General features: G+C 34.4%; 2 protein-coding genes across 5 annotated transcripts; both read left to right on the forward strand.

The window, feature by feature from the left end:
* The first annotated feature begins 514 nt into the window (after positions 1 to 514).
* Positions 515 to 18,266, forward strand: mat2al (methionine adenosyltransferase II, alpha-like). 3 transcript variants are annotated; one of them, XM_074617454.1, is made up of 10 exons: positions 515 to 635; positions 807 to 988; positions 1,974 to 2,051; positions 2,639 to 2,761; positions 2,846 to 2,958; positions 3,113 to 3,256; positions 3,428 to 3,646; positions 3,734 to 3,916; positions 17,597 to 17,730; positions 17,818 to 18,266. In XM_074617454.1, the coding sequence occupies exons 2-10, from the start codon at positions 913 to 915 to the stop codon at positions 17,918 to 17,920; spliced, it is 1,173 nt and encodes a 390-aa protein (XP_074473555.1). In that variant the 5' UTR covers positions 515 to 635; positions 807 to 912; the 3' UTR covers positions 17,921 to 18,266. The 3 variants fall into 3 exon arrangements, with proteins under 3 accessions (XP_074473555.1, XP_074473553.1, XP_074473556.1); XM_074617452.1 differs by lacking the exons at positions 17,597 to 17,730; positions 17,818 to 18,266 and adding exons at positions 5,201 to 5,334; positions 5,423 to 5,865; XM_074617455.1 differs by lacking the exon at positions 515 to 635 and having other exon boundaries at positions 714 to 988.
* Positions 6,800 to 14,739, forward strand: tor1 (torsin family 1). 2 transcript variants are annotated; one of them, XM_074617560.1, is made up of 5 exons: positions 6,800 to 7,181; positions 11,497 to 11,762; positions 11,861 to 12,036; positions 13,120 to 13,247; positions 13,376 to 14,739. In XM_074617560.1, exons 1-5 carry the CDS (start codon positions 6,815 to 6,817, stop codon positions 13,618 to 13,620), a joined length of 1,182 nt encoding a protein of 393 aa, XP_074473661.1. In that variant the 5' UTR covers positions 6,800 to 6,814; the 3' UTR covers positions 13,621 to 14,739. The 2 variants fall into 2 exon arrangements, with proteins under 2 accessions (XP_074473661.1, XP_074473662.1); XM_074617561.1 differs by lacking the exon at positions 6,800 to 7,181 and adding an exon at positions 8,964 to 9,277.
* Positions 18,267 to 19,076: the final 810 nt, after the last annotated feature.

Below are 19,076 nucleotides of genomic sequence, written 5' to 3' on the forward strand. Positions count from 1 at the left end.
TATTAGTCAAATGTATTATTATTTTTGTTTTATTTTTTAATGTTTATTTTATTTTGTATTTCATTTTATTTTTTTATGTTTATTTTATCTTATTTTGTTTTATTGATGCATTTATTTTATTTTTTTAATATTTATTTTTCATTTTATTTTTTGTTTATTTTATTTTTTATTTTATTTTTATGTTTATATTATCTTAACTTATCGACGCATTTATTTTATTTTTTATAATTATTTAGAATTTTATTTTTGAATGTTTATTTTATTTTTTATGTTTATTTTTATCTTGTTTTATTTTTTTGATGCATTTATTTTATTTTTTATATTTATTTTACATTTCATTTTTTAATGTTTATTTTATTTTGTATTTTATTTTTATGTTTATTTTATCTTATTTTATTGATGCATTTATTTCATTTGTTATATTTATTTTGCATTTTATTTTGTATTTTTTATGTTTATTTTATATATATTTTTAATTGAATTTAATTGAATTGAATTGAACGTGTTGTATCAGCGCCATCCTGAGGCTGTCCGTGCTGCTGCCTGAAGGTCTTCCACCTGTCAACATTAACATTCCTTTAACCCACAAAACAGCCGATTACCGACAGAAAACCACCGACAACCAGCACTTAACGGTGTGTATTTATCACCCTATCACTAGTATTATTATTATAATTATTAACCGTGTACTGGTGAAACGTTGCATCAGTTGTTTTCTTTAGTTAATCCGCCTGTTCTTAAATCAACTCTACAGCGTTCACATGCTTCTCAACCTTCAGAGTTAATTATTGTCTTTTTATAATCAGTGTCGGTGAACATCACAAGGAGTTTACACTTTAAAGAGAGACGGTGCCGTTAAATACAACTTTCCTGCACCGACCGACGGACGGACCGACCGAGCAGCTGGAGAAGATGAACCCGAGAGGAGCCTCCCGCAGCAGGAAGACTTTCCTCTTCACCTCCGAGTCTGTTGGAGAAGGACACTCCGGTAACCTTAGTTACTACTCTGTTGTCATGGTTATACCTCTGTGTGTACTGATGTAGTATTCAGTCTCAGTTGACCTGTTAAAGTCAGTGGTGGAAGAAGTAACGTTATTGCATAAGTAAAAGTAGTATTACCACAGTGTAGAAAAATACTCAGTTACAAGTAAAAATCCTGCATTCAGAATCTTATTTAAATAAAAGTACAAAACTAGGCTATAGAATCAAAGTATACTCAAAGCAGTAAAAGTAGACTAGTCATTATGCATTATGCATTATGCATTGTCTACTATTTTATCTATTCCATCTATTTGCCTAATCTGCTGGTTGATTTTGTTAATTTTTTTTTCTATTAAAATAAAAAAAAAAGACTGCAATTTAAGTTCACAGAGCCAAATGTGACTTATTAAAATTTAAGTGCATATATATATATATATATATAATAATATAATATATAATATATATAATATATAATATACAATATATATATGTATATATACTATTATACTATAGCCTATTAATGCATCATAATTTATTAGTTGATTTATATTTTACATTTATAAATATAATGAATCTGCAAAGTTTATCGCACATTTTTCATCTGTTCAAAATGTACCTTTAAATGGAGATTTGTCAAGTATTTAATACTCTTATCAACATGGGAGTGACAAAAATGCTGCTTTGTGCAAATGTATGTATATATTTATTATTGGTAATCAATTAACAACACAAAACAATGACAAATATTGTCACAACCCTCACAGGTACTGTGTTTAGCATAAAAAATATGCTCAAATCATAACATGGCAAACTGCAGCCCAACAGGCAACAACAGCTGTCAGTGTGTCAGTGTGCATACAAATTATTAAATCACATTCAGTAAGTTCTGAAAAGTGTCATTTTGGGGTTAATAATCTCAGTATTCAAAAACATTATATATATAATAATATATAGAGTCTCTTTCTTTTACATCTCTGACTTTGTGTTCACAGATAAAATGTGTGATCAGATCAGTGATGCTGTGCTCGATGCATACCTCAGTCAAGACCCCGACTCTAAAGTGGCCTGTGGTGAGTTTCTTCTGTCTAATGATTATTGATGTTTATGTCTTGTTTTGAGGCTTCACAGGAGTACACAGAATATTTCTTTTGGTTTGTTTACTCACCACCACTTTTCTTTTCGTTCTCTTCAATCAATAATCTGTCTGTGCACTAAACTGGAGAGCAACATGAGTGTTTTAAATTTATCTGAAATGTTGCCCAGTGTGGACAAATCTAAACTATAATAGTAGCAAACATGAAAATAGGACAGTTGTTAATACTTGTCTGTATCTAATGTGAAACAATATTTTGATAACTAATAATTAAACAGTCTGGATATCAGTGTTTACCCTTTTGATCAAAGTTCTATTCAGTGTTTTGGAGTGCGGTTGTATGAGGTACTTATCCATAGTCAGCGTATTACCTACAGTATATGGCGGTCGACATGCCACCAGTTTGGAGAAACAGAGAGGAGTACCGGCACGGGAGCAAAGCAATGTACAGCTGTAAAACATATTTAAGACACGTAGTCTCTTCAAAGCCACCAGACTCCACTGAAAAAAACAGTAATTTCACTTTGGTCAGTTCTTTTCCAGTAAAAACATGTTTTGTTTCAGAATGTGTGGCGAAGACGGGCATGATTTTACTAGTTGGAGAAGTGACATCCAAGGCCATTGTAGATCTCCAGTCAGTGGTCCGAAATACCGTCAAGAAGATTGGCTATGATGACTCTTCAAAAGGTGGGATTCTTATTTAATAACTTTAAGTTTGTGCATAATTTTTCTGGGGAATTAAAGTGAATGAGTCTCATCTGTGATGTGCAGGTTTTGACTATAAGACCTGCAATGTGCTGGTGGCACTGGAGCCGCAGTGTGTGGAGATATCAGACTGTGTGTTTGAAGGCAGGGATCAGGAGGACATCGGTGCCGGGGACCAGGTTCAGTATTTCACCTTTAAACCTGAACTTTATCCAAACTACCACGTTTCACCACGTGGATTTAGAATGAAAATGGTGACACTGTTGAATGCTGTTGAATGTTTAAAGATTTGAAACTTGGTTTCCATCTTTATCGGTTTACTTGTCTCCTCAGGGTTTCATGTTTGGCTACGCCACCGATGAGACCGAGGAGTGCATGCCGTTAACCATCCTTCTGGCTCACAAACTCAACCACAGGATGAAGGAGCTGTCACTCAACGGAGAGTGTCCTTGGATACGACCAGACTCCAAATCACAAGTGAGACATCTTAAAAGCCTACAGAGGAGCACACTGGTGGATTAAGGGTTAAAGGCAAAGAACATGAACGAAAACCTTCCCGGTTTGACTCTGACCTTTGTTGCATGACATTTAGTTTTGATATTGTGGAGTAAAGAGTTTCCTTTTAGCTTTTTGCCCTCTTTTCTGCAGGTCACAGTGGAGTACAGAGACGACAATGGAGCCATGGATCCTCTGCGTGTTCACACTGTGGTCATCTCAGTACAACACAGCCCGAACATCACCCTGGAAGAGATCAGACGTAATCTGATGGAGAAGGTGGTGAAGGTCGTCATTCCCGCCAAATACTTGGATGACAAGACCATCTACCATCTACTGCCAAGTGGGAAATTCCTTGTGGGCGGCCCACAGGTGAGTGAGGACTAAACCACAGAGGGAAATGTAACTAAAGATAAATCAATGTTGTGCAAGCAGAAGTTGATGTTTTTGTATCATCAGAGTGATGCAGGACTCACTGGGCGAAAAATCATAGTGGACACATACGGAGGATGGGGCGGGCACGGAGGAGGGGCTTTCTCCGGGAAAGACTACTCCAAAGTGGATCGGTCCGGAGCTTACGCAGCACGCTGGGTCGCCAAGTCTTTGGTCAAAGCCGGACTGTGCAGGAGAGCCCTCGTTCAGGTGAGAAGGTTTATAAAGCTCCACTTGTTACTCACTTTTTGTTTAATAATACTACCAATAATAATACTGTGGTGTCTTCTCAGTGACAGCAAATCTTTGAATTAACTGAACAAAATGATTCAAATCACCAAATTGATTTGTAAATTAAACCTCTATCAGAAAGTGGAAGCTTTGATTTAATCTGATCTATTAGTGTCCTATTGTGCAAGTGCCAGAAGATGGCAGTAGCTACATTTGAAGTACCGCATGGGAACCGTGCCAGTCACTGAATTTTCCACCACAACTGCAAATATTTCACAATAAATGGACTTGCACTTATATAATGCATTTCTAGTCTTCCAACCCAAAGCACTTTACACTCCATATTAATAATAATAATACATTTTAATTTATATTTTATAGCGCGTTTCAAGTCCCCCAAGGACACTTAACAGATAAGACAGTCAATGCATAATAAAAGACGCCATGTAGACTGTACTGACTGCAATGTAAACGCATCTGTATGAATATGCTACGCTCAGAGCTAATGTATAGAAAGTGAGAAGGTATGTGGGTCCAACGGTTGCGTCTAGAAGATAACACGCAAATTGCGAAACTCTTGCGAGATGCTTAAGGTTAGGCATTTACCTCGAAGAGTTAACGTTAGGCATTGACCTTGAATGGTTAAGGTTAGGATAGGTCGTCGAGCAGTGAGTCTCACAAGAGTTTTTTGCAAGTTTTTTTCAATTTCAAAGTTTATGAAGTTTACAAAGTTAACAAGGTTTTTTTTTTTTTTTTTATAGTTTTAGAGTTACCTTTTAGACACAACCGGGTCCAACAAACACAGGACTTTCAATCAGGAGACCCGTGTTCGTTTCCCAAAGTGTTGTTGAGTTATTTTGAAGTTATGTTAGTGACATTTGTGACATGTTGTCCATACTTACGTTACGTTGTTTATGTACATATTTTAAGCTCAACCATGATGTTTTTTCTAAACCTAACCCCTAAGGGGTTTTGTTGCCTAAACATAACTGTGGCCGTCATCATAGTTTTGATGACATGAACGGAAATGATGTGGCGTGAAATGACACGTGAAAAGCAGTTTCACAACGTTAACCCTGTAGAGTGAAATGACGTGAAAAGCTAAAATGTGTCATGACACGTGGAATGTCCTTAAAATGACGTGCTATTTATACGGCTTCCCATGAGATCAGGTTGATTTATCAATACAGTCTGTGAGATACAGTGATGGCGGTGATCAATAATGACTGAAAGCATTGGTGTCTTGTCTGTTCCTCCCATTAGATCTCCTATGCGATCGGTGTGAGCCAACCTCTCGCCATCTCAGTGTTTCACTACGGCTCATCGAACAGGGACGAAGACGAGCTGCTGAAAATAGTACAAAAGAACTTTGACCTGAGGCCGGGGATCATCGTGAAGTATGTGTCGTTTTTCACAGCTGAAAAGCCTCATATTTCTAGTCTTTTTCTGTAAATATAACAGTGTAATATATGACTTCTTTTACAGAGAGCTGGGTTTGAAGCGGCCAATCTACCAGGCCACCGCCTGCTACGGTCACTTTGGCAGACAGGAGTTCCCCTGGGAAAAACCAAAGTCTCTGGTGTTTTGAGTTTTGGGGGGGTCGATCATATTCCAGTTATGTCTTAATAATCAAACAATCAAGAATCCATATATCTAAATACGACAGTGTAACTGAAAATGTCTTCTCTCTGACCCTAAGCTTTAAAGGCAGTGGTCAGTGCTTTTGTTGAAGAATGATTTTTTATATTTTAACAAAATCATGATTGAGGTACTTTTCCTATATGAGAAAATGTAGTTATTGTTAAAAATGATTATGCAATAAATATGATTTGTTTTTTAGAGTATCATGGAAGAATTGTCAGGTACTGTCAAATTTTATAAAAATCTTTTGATAATTTGTAATAAATAAAATTTGGTTATTAAAACGCTGCATCGTCAAGTACTTAACTTTATTTTAAATTTGAGGTACTAAAAAATATAAATGTAAGAGTAAATGTATTTAGTTACTTTCTACCACAGCTAAAAACATTTACTTAATTACTGTACTTAAGTTCAATTTTGAGGTACTTGTACTGTTTTGAGTAATTTCATTTCATGCTACTTTACACTTCTACTCCGCTACATTTATTTGATGACCTTAGTTACTTTGCAGAATCAGATTATTAATACAAAATATAAATGAACAAATAATTTATAATGTATTATTACAGATTAAGCCAGCAATATATAAAGTAGTTAAAATTGCCTCCATCTTTACCAGCTGCAACATTAATGCATCAATAATTATAATCCAGTAATATAATATATATTATTTTGAAATGGGACATTCTGCATAATGAGTACTTTTAAGTATATTTTGATGATAATACTTTTTGTATTTTTATGATAATGTTTCTTTTTCTTTGACATTACAGCATGTAAATATCTAGTAGAAACACAAAATACCAAAAAAAAAAGAGCAAAATATGGGACCTTTTAAGAGGATTCACAGCTCAGCAAATGGATCAGTGGAAACAGTTTGATCAACAATGTTAATGAGACAAAACTGTTGGAATTAGATTTTATACCATTGTCACAGAAAATACTAGTTTCTTAATGGCTGCCAGGTAATAACAGAACTGTATATCAGGACACATCAACATCCCAGCAGGTAACCATAGTAACAACTATGATGCTTCAACACTACACATGCAAAGTAAAACGACTTGAGTTAAGTGTATCTTAAAGTTGTTCCAATTAATATTTATTTCAGTTAAGTGTATCTTAAGTTGTGTTAATGAATATTTATATTGGAATATATTGAGTTAAGTGGGTCCATGAGTGGGATTTGGTTTATCCTCAGGTGAACGTCACCTTTGGACTCTCTGACGTCATGCCATGACAACCACACAGCGCCTCCTCTCTGCCAGCAGTCTGCACTGTGTTGACTCTCAGTCTGGTTTCTGCACACAGTCTGGCTCACTCACCGGGAACACTAGCTTCTTATATCTTATACTAACATCTAACCTTAATGAAGCAGTGATCCCCTCCTCCCACCAGAGAGAGATGAACCTGAGGAAGCGCCTCGTCCTGCCGCTGCTGATGCTCGTCTGCTCCGGCAGGACGGAGGCGATAGAGCCGATCAGCACCAGCATCGCGGTGGGGATGGCTGCTGCTCTGACCGGCTTCTTAGCCAGCTACCAGAACATCTTCTACTACTTCCACGAGTGCTGCCGACCGGAGTGGATCTCCTTCAACAGGACAGGTAAACACAGGTGTACCTAACTAACACATTACACCTGTTATTTTCATTATTTAGTGAGCTCTTCACACTTTAACTAGCTAATATCAGCTAACGGTTTACCGTTAGACGCTTCTGTTGCATGGTACGTTAGCTATGCACTTACCTAAGATGTATAAACATGTATACAGACAACTGTAATACTTTAAATGTATATTTACATCCCTTTCAAACTTGTCATTCTGTGTTGAACCTGAACAGAGCTCGTCTTGTTTTGTCACGTGTTTATGATGTATACGGAAGTGCGACGTTGTGAACAAGCTAGCTTTGTTTTTGTTTTGTTTTTATTATTATTATTTTTTTTATGTATTATTTTTGTATTTATTATTATTTATATTATTATATTTTTTATTATTTTTTTCTATTATTTTTTAATTTGTTGATTTTTTTTATTATTTTTTACTATTTTTATATTTTATTATTTATTATTATTATTATTTATTATTTTTTTATTATTATGATTTATTATTTTTATTATTATTATTATTTTTATATTTTTATTTTATTAATATATATTTTTTTATATATTTTATTATTTATTTTGTTTTGTATTTTTTTAAATTTTCAATTTCTATTTATTTTTTATTTTATTATTATTATTTTATTATTTTTATTAATTTTTTATATTTTATAATTATTTATTTTTTTAGTGAAGAAGCTAACTAGTTTAATGTTTAACAACAATCGTGACATATTTAAATCCATAACTAAAGCCATCCCCAACTCTATTATATGAGTTAATATATGTATAAACATGTATACAGCCTGTAATACTTTAAATGTATATTTACATCCCTTTCAAACTTGTCATTCTGTGTTGAACATGAACAGAGCTCGTCTTGTTTTGTCGCGTGTTTATGACGTATACGGAAGTGCCCCGTTGTGAAGAAGCTATTTTTTTTAAAAATGTATATTTTTTTAATTATTTATTATTTATAATATTACTTTTAATTATTTTTTTTATTTTTTATTTTTTATCATTTTTTTTTAATTTGTTTATTATTATTTTTTACTATTTTTATATTTGACTATTTTTTTATTATTTTTTTTATTTTATTTTTAATTTTTTTAAATTTTTATTATTTTATTATTTATTACTTTTTTTATTATTTTTTTTAAATTTTATTTTTTTAAATTTTTTTAAACTTTTTTTATTTTAATTATTATTAATATTTTTTAGTATTTTTTATAAATTTATCAATCAAACTTGTCATTCTGTGTTGAACCCGAACAGAGCTCATCTTGGTTTGTCGGGTGTTTATGATGTATACGGAAGTGCGACGTTGTGAAGAAGCTAGTTTTTTTGTAATTTTTTTATTGTTATTTTGTATTTTTTTACTTAATTTTTTTTTAAATGTATAATTTTTTAATTATTTATAATTTATAATATTACTTTTAATTATTTTTTTTACTATTTTTATTATTATTTTTTAATTTGTTTAATTTGTTTATTATTTTTTACTATTTTTATATTTTACTATTTTTTTAATATATTTTTTATTTTTATTTTTATTATTTTTAAATTTTACATTTTTTTTATTTATTTTTTTTACTTTTTAAAAAAATTTGTATTATTTATTTTTTAATATTTTATTATTTATTATTTTTTTATTATTATTTATTTATTTTTAAAATTATTTTTAATTATTATTATAATTATTTTTATAAATGCATCAATCAAACCTGTCATTCTGTGTTGAACCTGATCAGAGCTCATCGTGTTTTGTCGCGTGTTAATGACGTATAGGGAAGTGCGCCGTTGTGAAGTCGCTAGTTAGCTAGCCTGCCTGCTGCTTCAGTAGCTGTTTGGTGTTCTCGGTGTTTATGGTTGTTTTTATCGCACAACAACGACTGATGTCAGGAATCAAGTGGTTTTACGATGAAATCAGCACATCTCTGTGTCTTACTGAGCGTTCTGTCGTCAGCCAGCCTGCCGGTTCACTCCTTTGAGCCGTTCACAACAACCCTGGTTCTGGGTGTCGGAGCGGCTCTGGGCAGAACCATCTACAACTATTTACACGAAAGCTGCGATCCTAAATGGATAGCCCTCAATGCAACAGGTGAGCAGGTGCATCCGCGTGTAAAGGTGTGTGTAGAGTTTGTTTTAAAGCGAACAAACACCTGTAAACGTTAATTATTTACATTAACGTGCAGTCAAGGCGACAATGAAAGTCAATGGAGTGTTTTACTTCAAACCGAAACCTGAAAGGAGTAACATGTTGTAACATGAAATCTCCTTTCAACAATACACGTTTATCTGAAAGGGATGAGTTTATATAATCTAGATCTTATAGAATATGATGCATTGCTGTAGATTAAACTAGTTAACAGTGTATAAAGGAGTTAAAATGCAACATACACATTAATGCAGCAGTGATATTAAAGGTCCCATATCATGGTCATTTTCAGGTTCATACTTGTATTTTGTGTTTCTACTAGAACACTGATTTTCTGAGCTCAATGAAAAGTTGACTTTTTATACATAGAAACATGATGATCTTATAGAATATGATGCATTGCTGTAGATTAAACTAGTTAACAGTGTATAAAGGAGTTACAATGCAACATATACATTAATGCAGCAGTGATATTAATCCAGAAACATTAACGTGCAGTCTAGGCGACAATGAAAGTCCCTGGGTTGGGTGTTACTGTTTTCTTTTTACTTAAAATTGAATCCTAAATGGAGACTAAAATACTCTGAAATCTCCTTTTCCACAATAAATGTTTGTCTGAAAGCGCTGATTTTCTGAGCTCAATGAAAAGTTGACCTTTTATACATAGAAACATATGATGATCTTATAGAATATGATGCATTGCACTATGCAATATTATATATCTATATATAATATATATAATATTGCACTATGGAACTGTGATGCTGGATAATTGAATTTCCCTCAGGATCAATAAAGTTACTATCTATCTATCTATCTATCTATCTATCTATCTATTGCTGTAGATTAAATTAGCTAACAGTGTATAAAGGAGTTACAATGCAACATATACATTAATGCAGCAGTGATATTAATCCAGAAACATTAACGTGCAGTCTAGGCGACAATGAAAGTCCATGGGTTGGGTGTTACTGTTTTTTTTTTTTTACTTAAAATCAAAACCTAAATGGAGACTAAAATACTCTGAAATCTCCTTTTCAACAACAAACCTTTGTCTGAAAGGGCTGATTTTCTGAGCTCAATGAAAAGTTGACTTTTTATACATAGAAACATATGATGATCTTATAGAATATGATGCATTGCTGTAGATTAAACTAGCCAAAAGGATATAAAGGAGTTAAACATGTACAGCAATAAAATGCAACATACACATCAATACAGCTTTAATATTAAACCAGAAACATCAGATATAATAATAAACACTGACGGGTGACATTTTACTGCAGAATGAGTACTTTTATTTTTCATATAGTTTTGCTGATAATAGTTACATATTTTTACTTAAGTAAGGTTGAAAATGCAGGAATTTTGCTTGTAGTGGAGTATCTCCACAATGTGGTATTAGTACTTTTACTTAAAGGATCTGAATACTTGTTCCACCACTGCCTCTGTGAACATCTTAAAACATTATTAGGGCTAAATCACTGTTTTTGAATAATTGATTCATTCAGGAAATTGTGAAAATTAACACCTTTTTTGTCTGGTTTTGTTTGACCAGCAATCCAACCCCCAAATATATACAGTTTACTATCACATAAAACAAAGAAAATCAGCAAATTCTCACAATTTAGAATCTGTAATTAGGTATTGTTTGGCAGTTGTGCTTCAAGAAAATTGATTGATAATCAAAATAGTTGTAGATTTATCTTCAGACCGACTGTTTTGGTTTTTTGAGGCGATGTCCAAGTTGGTGGAATCTGAGAGAAGCTAAAAGTGTAGAATGTGTTATGGTCAATATGTAAATTTTATTTAATCATATTCTTGTTTAAATGTTTTAATGTCTTTCATCACTTTGTATTTTTTTTGTCCTATTTTATTATTTAACTTTTATCATTTCTGTTTTTGTGTGCATTAGTCTCCAGTAGTTTTATTATCAGCGTGTCCGTCACTTTTAAGCACTTTGGTACAAATTAAGTTTGATTTTATATGTTTAATGAGTACAGCTTTTGTTTAAGCTGCCACCTAACAACTAAATGGAGCATGATTTTGATGGCTTACCACATCAGCTAAACAATTTCTCCTGGTGGAGATGCTGAGAAAGATGTTTCAGTCAGGTGTTTGCATTCACTAATCCTGTTGACTTTGTGCTGTGTCCTCTGTAGGTCTCGAGGCTGACCTGGAGAGAAAACTGTTCGGACAGCACATCGCGTCACGCATAATCCTGAAAGCTGTGAATGGATTCATGACCAATGACAACCCGAGGAAGCCCCTGGTGCTCTCTTTGCACGGATGGACCGGCACCGGGAAGAACTTTGTTAGTCAGCTGATTGCTGACAACATTTACAAAGAGGGAATGGACAGCAGCTTCGTTCACATTTTCACATCTGAACTTCACTTCCCACATGCGAGTCAGTTTGACACCTACAAGGTATGATGACAAATCCAGATCAGATAGAATCCAATTACTTTCAATTGAAACCCAATGTATTTGGCCTTTTTTATGAATATGCGTCTGTTTCTCCTCAGTCTCAGCTGCAGCAGTGGATCAAAGGCAATGTCAGCAACTGTGCCCACTCCATGTTCATCTTTGATGAGATGGACAAGATGCATCCTGGCTTGATTGACAGCATAAAGCCGTACCTGGACTACTACGACAAGCTGGATGGAGTTTCTTATCGGAAAGCCATCTTCATCTTCCTCAGGTGAAAAATCAAAAGCATTCCAGTGTGACCTGTCAAACATTTTCATCTGAACCATAGAAAGGGTTCAATCTAGGGAACGAAAGTGAATCACTTGTCTGTTTATAAATACACATTAACCCTTTAAAAATGGCATGATCCTCTTTAAATTGATCTAAAATAAAAACCATAATAGCTGGAGCATTCATTCTTCTTGCAGCAGAAAGCTACGGCTTCTGTATTTCGTGTCACCATGTTTTACGTTCGTCATGATGTCATTACGTTCGTAACGTAAGGAAACTATCAAAGCGCCTTGCACTTGATCTGCTTATAAAAATGAGAATATCTCAAAAACTAAAAAAAATGTTCTTAGCTTATGAAGTGTTAAGAAATATTTTGTCCACGTTTCTACATTTAGAAATCTTTTGGATCAATATGTTTTGTGTTTTTATTTAATTAGTAACATTTTATGAAAAAAATACATTTTTATATTTTTATAATTTATGACACAATTTTAATACTTTTATCAATTTTTATAGTTTATTGCCTGTCATAACCTTTTAGCTTAGGTTGTGCAGGTTTTACGGATATGAAGCATTGAACAAACAATTCAGAGAAGTTGTATGTAGTAATACAGTAAGAAAGGAGAAGTGTATGTAGAGTTTTCTGCAGTTTCTCTCAGTTAAACAGCAAAATGTGCAAGAACATCCTGAATTTAGTGATGTTAAATGTAATTCTATCAGAATCTTGACAATGGGTGTGGTATTAAATGCTCTGGTTGAGGAGATGCTTTGTCGATGTTTTCGACAAGTTGTTTGCAAATAAGGAAATCATCTGTGGTGTGATCAATGTAAAAATGTTTTGCACCAGTTTGCAGCCTTTGAGATATATTTGGTCAGAGTTTGGTGTGTTGGGGCCAAAAGCTAGTATTTCTATGATAAAAACTCAACAGAGCAGTGGCGTATAGAAACACTTCTGTGTTTAAAACTTTGTTTTTGACATTCACTTGATGGTGATGATGATGATGATGACACAGAACTACAATCATTTGTTGCTGCAATCAGAGGCAAATTTTAATATGTTCCCCGTTTCTAATCTTCCTCTCAGCAATGCTGGAGGGGAGAGCATCACACAGCAGGCTTTAGATTTCTGGAAAGCAGGACGAGATCGAGAAGAGATCGAGCTAAAAGATCTGGAAACATTGATCTCTCTATCGGTGTTCAACAACAAGAAAAGTGAGTATAAAATAAATGAACGCTTCTTTGTTTTTCCTGGATATTTTGTTGTCATCATTCAGAAACTAGACTTGATGGAAAACGTGGATTCTTGTACTACTAAAGTATCTGTTAATCACTTCCTACAGGTGGCTTGTGGCATACTAGTCTGATCGACAAGAACTTGGTGGACTTTTTCGTCCCGTTTCTGCCTCTGGAGTACAAGCACGTCGTCCAGTGCGCCATGGCCGAGATGAAAGCCAGAGGTGTTCGGCCGGACGAGAATGTGGCAGACCTGGTGGCCCGAGACGTCGTCTATTTCCCCAAATCGGAGCGAGTGTTCTCCGTCAAAGGCTGCAAGACGATAGAGAGCAAGTTGGACTACTACACATAATCTGATGGATGCTACGTTCGATCACTATGTGCACTTTTTTAAAGAAAAACACTCTTAGCCAAATGACTAAAGAGAGGAAGTCAAGCTGACTGAACTCTGCAGAGCTCCCTGTGGAGGTTTCTCTGTTTGACCTTGTGGCCAAGTGGAGGATTTCAGCAGACCTTCTCCAATGTTGCGTATCGCTTACACTGAATGTGGAGGGTGATGAAAGAAAACAGAACCAGTTGAATGAAAAAATAATAAGACTGGAATGCTATCCCTTTGTAAGTGATTAAGGGGTTTGATCGCCGCTTTAGTGAGAGTCTCAAAGGCGGTTTAGTTTTCCTTAATGACTAACCAGGTATCCTTCTGTCAGTAAAACCACGGCATTTCACTGTTGTGCATTTGCTTTTTTAAATGTGTATATATTATATGGATTACTGGAAACACCTGCCTTAATTCTTTTTAATGTCACCTCTTTTTTTTTTTTAGATCTGAGATATTTCACTCACATGTCCACTGTGCATGAGTTCATCAACAGTCAACGTGGGCCTTGGTGGTCTCTATTCAAATACAGAAATACATAATGCAGAAAACTGTTTATATGTGTCAAATTGAAATTACTTCTGTAATATACACTGTAATTGATATGGATGTTTCCATATTGAAATGTTTCCAGGTGTAATTTTGCCTTATTCACACCGTGACAGACCATCTACAGACACTGGAGATGAACTCAGGATAATATTCTCACAACACAACATGTTACCAAAACTTGATTTTTTTTTTAATTCTTAAAAATGCAGACAGTTCAGAATACAACATTCTAATGATATTGTATATATCAGAGTGGTTGATTATCCAATTACTTTTATTTAAAATTCAACCAAAAGGTTTCTTTCAATACTCAATATTTTGTCTTAAAATATTCTGCTGGTTTCTCAAAGTCTGACAGTTTGCTGTCAGGTTTTGAAACCACAAAAACAAAATGTTGTGAAATATTTTCTATACAATTGCTCAGTGAGGGAGCTTTAAGTGGACTGTGAAAGAACATTGTTTGTGGATGGAAAACCAACACTAGCGAGCCTCTCTGCTGTAAACACACCAGACAAACAAATCACAAATAAAATATGAAATGTTCTTGATGTCACTGTTTCTGATGTATGCTTCACATCAGGCTGAAGAGCGCAGACCATGACCTTTGAACCACAGGGGGCAATTTAATGAAGCAGCTGTCTTAATGATGAAAAGCTGACCCCGAACATGAGGTTACATCTTAGCTGATGTGTCATCCTGAAAGCTGCGAATGGATTCATGAGCAACGACAACCCGAAGAAGCCCAAAGTGCTCTCTCTGCAGCTTCGTTCATATTTTCATATCTGAACTTCACTTCCCATATTCAAATAAATGTGACACCTACAAGGTATGATGACACATCCAGTTACTTTCAATTGAAAGACAGTGGCTTTGCTATGTTTGGCCTTTTATATGAATATGCTTCCCATTTTCCTCAGTCTCAGCTGCAGCACTGGATCAAAGGCAACATCACCAACTGTGCCCACTCAATGTTCATCTTTCATGAGATGGACAAGATGCATCCTGGCTTGATTGACAGCATAAAGCCGTACCTGGACTACTATGACAAGCTGGAAAAGCCATCTTCATCTTCCTCAGGTGAAAAGCTGAAAGCATTCCAGTCTGACCTGTCAAACATTTTCATTTGAACCATAGAAAGGTTTCAATTCAAGGAATGAAAGTGTATTACTAGTGTGTTTATAGATGCACATTAATGGCAAGTACTGAAAGGAGAAAAAAAACCTATTCAGAACAGTTGTATGTAGTAATGCAGAAAGAAAAGAGAAGCAGAGTTTTCTGCAGTTTCTCTGTTAAACAGCAAAATGTGCAAGAACATTATCCTAAATTTAGTGATATTAATTAATTAAGTTATTCATGACCTAATGTTTTTCTTTCTAATGCATTTATAGGTCTGGACATGTAAAGTTATAAAAATAGCAGAGAATACTACAGACTTTGAGTGTATACTGTGATTCTAAAAGAAGCTAAGCTGGTATCTATGAACAGACGAGCCAAATATTCAGCACACAAAGTACCAAACTTTATTGATTCCACACACACACACATCTCTTCCCCTTTGAACTCAAATCACTCAGACTTGGCTCTCCTCTCTACACTAATGTGATGGATCAGCCGCGGCAGCTTGAAAACTTGGACTGAAATAGTTATGTAATAATCAAATAGCTTGCGAAACACTACTGAGCAAAGTACACCTCTAGGCCCACGGCTAAAATAAAGAAGAGAAAGAAACGGTAGTAAAATTAACTATAACAGTAGGTCTCGACACAATTAACTTATGAGTTTGAAGCTTCAAAATATGCCATGTGCATTTTTGAATTGTGGTTATTTTCATACTGTACCTCTACGATAATATAACTTGCATAAGGATGGATGGGAAAAGCAGTTTTGTTAGTGCATATTCTTTTTTGCATGTTTCCTGTAAAGCTCTCACGTCGTAATGCATTCATTCTAATTCATGAAATTACCCAGTTCAAAGTGTAGCTGCACCCTAAATAGACTCACTACATTTGAAAGATATTCTAGTTTCTCTTTCAAAGCTGGACTGTGCAGGAGAGCCCTCGTTCAGGTGAGAAGGTTTATAAAGCTGCACTTGTTACTCACTTTTTGTTTAATAATACTATTAATAATGATTCAAATCACCAAACTGATTTGTAATTTCCACCTCTATCGGAAAGTGGAAGCTTTGATTTAATAAATTCAACAATACAGTCATGCTATTTTCAACACTTTGTTGTGCTGTATTACTCATCTATTAGTGTCCTATTGTGCAAGTGCCAGAAGATGGCAGTAGCTACATTTGAAGTACTGTATGGGAACCGTGCCAGTCTCTGGATTTTCCACCACAACTGCAAATATTTCACAATAAATGGACTTGCACTTATATAATGCATTTCTAGTCTTCCGACCTCCAAAAGCACTTTACACTCCATATTAATAATAATGATACATTTTATTTATATTTTATAGCGCCTTTCAAGTCCCCCAAGGACACTTAACAGATAAGACAGTCAATGCATAATAAAAGATGACAGTGGAAAGAAAATGTACAAAAAAAATTAATAAATAAAATAAAATAAAATAACAAACATTCATACACTGATGGCCGGATGGATATATCCTTGTGTTTGTGAAGTCAGTGGAGGATTATACGATTCTGTATGGATATGCTACGCTCAGAGCTAATGTATAGAAAGTGAGAAGGTATGTGGGTCCAACGGTTGCGTCTAGAAGGTAACATGCAAATTGCGAAACTCTTGCAAGATGGTTAAGATTAGGCATTTACCTCGAAGAGTTAACGTTAGGCATTGACCTTGAATGGTTAAGGTTAGGATAGGTCGTCGAGCAGTGAGTCTCACAAGAGTTTTTTGCAAGTTTTTTTCAATTTCAAAGTTTATAAAGTTAACAAGTTTTTTTTTTACAGTTTTAGAGTTACCTTTTAGACACAACCGGGTTCAACAAACACAGGACTTTCAACCAGGAGACCCGTGTTCGTGTCCCAAAGTGTTGAGTTATTTTGAGGTGACATTTGTGACATGTTGCCCGTACTTACGTTGCGTTGTTTACGTACGTATTTTACTTTACGTACGTATTTAAAGCTCAACCATGATGTTTTTTCTAAACCTAAATAAGGGGTTTTGTGCCTAAACATAACTGTGGCCGTTACCGTAGTTTTGTTGACTAAACATAACCACGACCGTTTAACGGAAAAGGTGTGGCGTTAAATGACACGTGAAAAGCTTAAAATGCGTTATCATGACACGTGGAATGTCCTTAAAATGGTGTGCTATTTATACGGCTTCCCATGAGATCAGGTTGATTTATCAATACTGTCTGTGTAATACAGTGATAGCTGATCAATAATGACTAAAAGCATTGGTGTCTTGTCTGTTCCTCCCGTTAGATCTCCTATGCGATTGGTGTGAGCCAACCTCTCTCCATCTCAGTGTTTCACTACGGCTCATCAAACGGGGACGAAGACGAGCTGCTGAAAATAGTACAAAAGAACTTTGACCTGAGGCCGGGGATCATCGTGAAGTATGTGTCGTTTTTCACAGCTGAAAAGCCTCATATTTCTAGTCTTTTTCTGCAAATATAACAGTGTAATATCCTCTCCTATTACAGAGAGCTGGGTTTGAAGCGGCCAATCTACCAGGCCACCGCCTGCTACGGTCACTTTGGCAGACAGGAGTTCCCCTGGGAAAAACCAAAGTCTCTGGTGTTTTGAGTTTTGGGGGGGTCGATCACATTCCAGTTATGTCTTAATAATCAAACAATCAAGAATCCATATATCTAAATACGACAGTGTAACTGAAAATGTCTTCTCTCTGACCCTAAGCTTTAAAGGCAGTGGTCAGTGCTTTTGTTGAAGAATGATTTTTTATATATTTTTTATTTTAACAAAATCATGATTGAGGTACTTTTCCTATATGAGAAAATGTAGTTATTGTTAAAAATGATTATGCAATAAATGTGATTTGTTTTTTAGAGTATCATGGAAGAATTGTCAGGTACTGTCAAATTTTATAAAAATCTTTTGATAATTTGTAATAAATAAAATTTGGTGATTAAAACGCTGCATCGTCAAGTACTTAACTTTATTTTAAATTTGAGGTACTAAAAAATAAAAATGTAAGAGTAAATGTATTTAGTTACTTTCTACCACAGCTAAAAACATTTACTTAATTACTGTACTTAAGTTCAATTTTGAGGTACTTGTACTGTTTTGAGTAATTTCATTTCATGCTACTTTACACTTCTACTCCGCTACATTTATTTGATGACCTTAGTTACTTTGCAGAATCAGATTATTAATACAAAATATAAATGAACAAATAATTTATAATGTATTATTACAGATTAAGCCAGCAATATATAAAGTAGTTAAAATTACCTCCATCTTTACCAGCTGCAACATTAATGCATCAATAATTATAATCCAGTAATATAATATATATTATTTTGAAATGGGACATTCTGCATAATGAGTACTTTTAAGTATATTTTGATGATAATACTTTTTGTATTTTTATGATAATGTTTCTTTTTCTTTGACATTACAGCATGTAAATATCTAGTAGAAACACAAAATACCCCCCAAAAAAAGAGCAAAATATGGGACCTTTAAGAGGATTCACAGCTCAGCAAATGGATCAGTGGAAACAGTTTGATCAACAATGTTAATGAGACAAAACTGTTGGAATTAGATTTTATACCATGGTCACAGAAAATACTAGTTTCTTAATGGCTGGCAGGTAATAACAGAACTGTATATCAGGACACATCAACATCCCAGCAGGTAACCATAGTAACAACTATGATGCTTCACACACTACACATGCAAAGTAAAACGACTTGAGTTAAGTGTATCTTAAAGTTGTTCT

This window comes from Sebastes fasciatus, chromosome 19, assembly GCF_043250625.1.
Source record: "Sebastes fasciatus isolate fSebFas1 chromosome 19, fSebFas1.pri, whole genome shotgun sequence".
NCBI lineage: Eukaryota > Metazoa > Chordata > Actinopteri > Perciformes > Sebastidae > Sebastes > Sebastes fasciatus.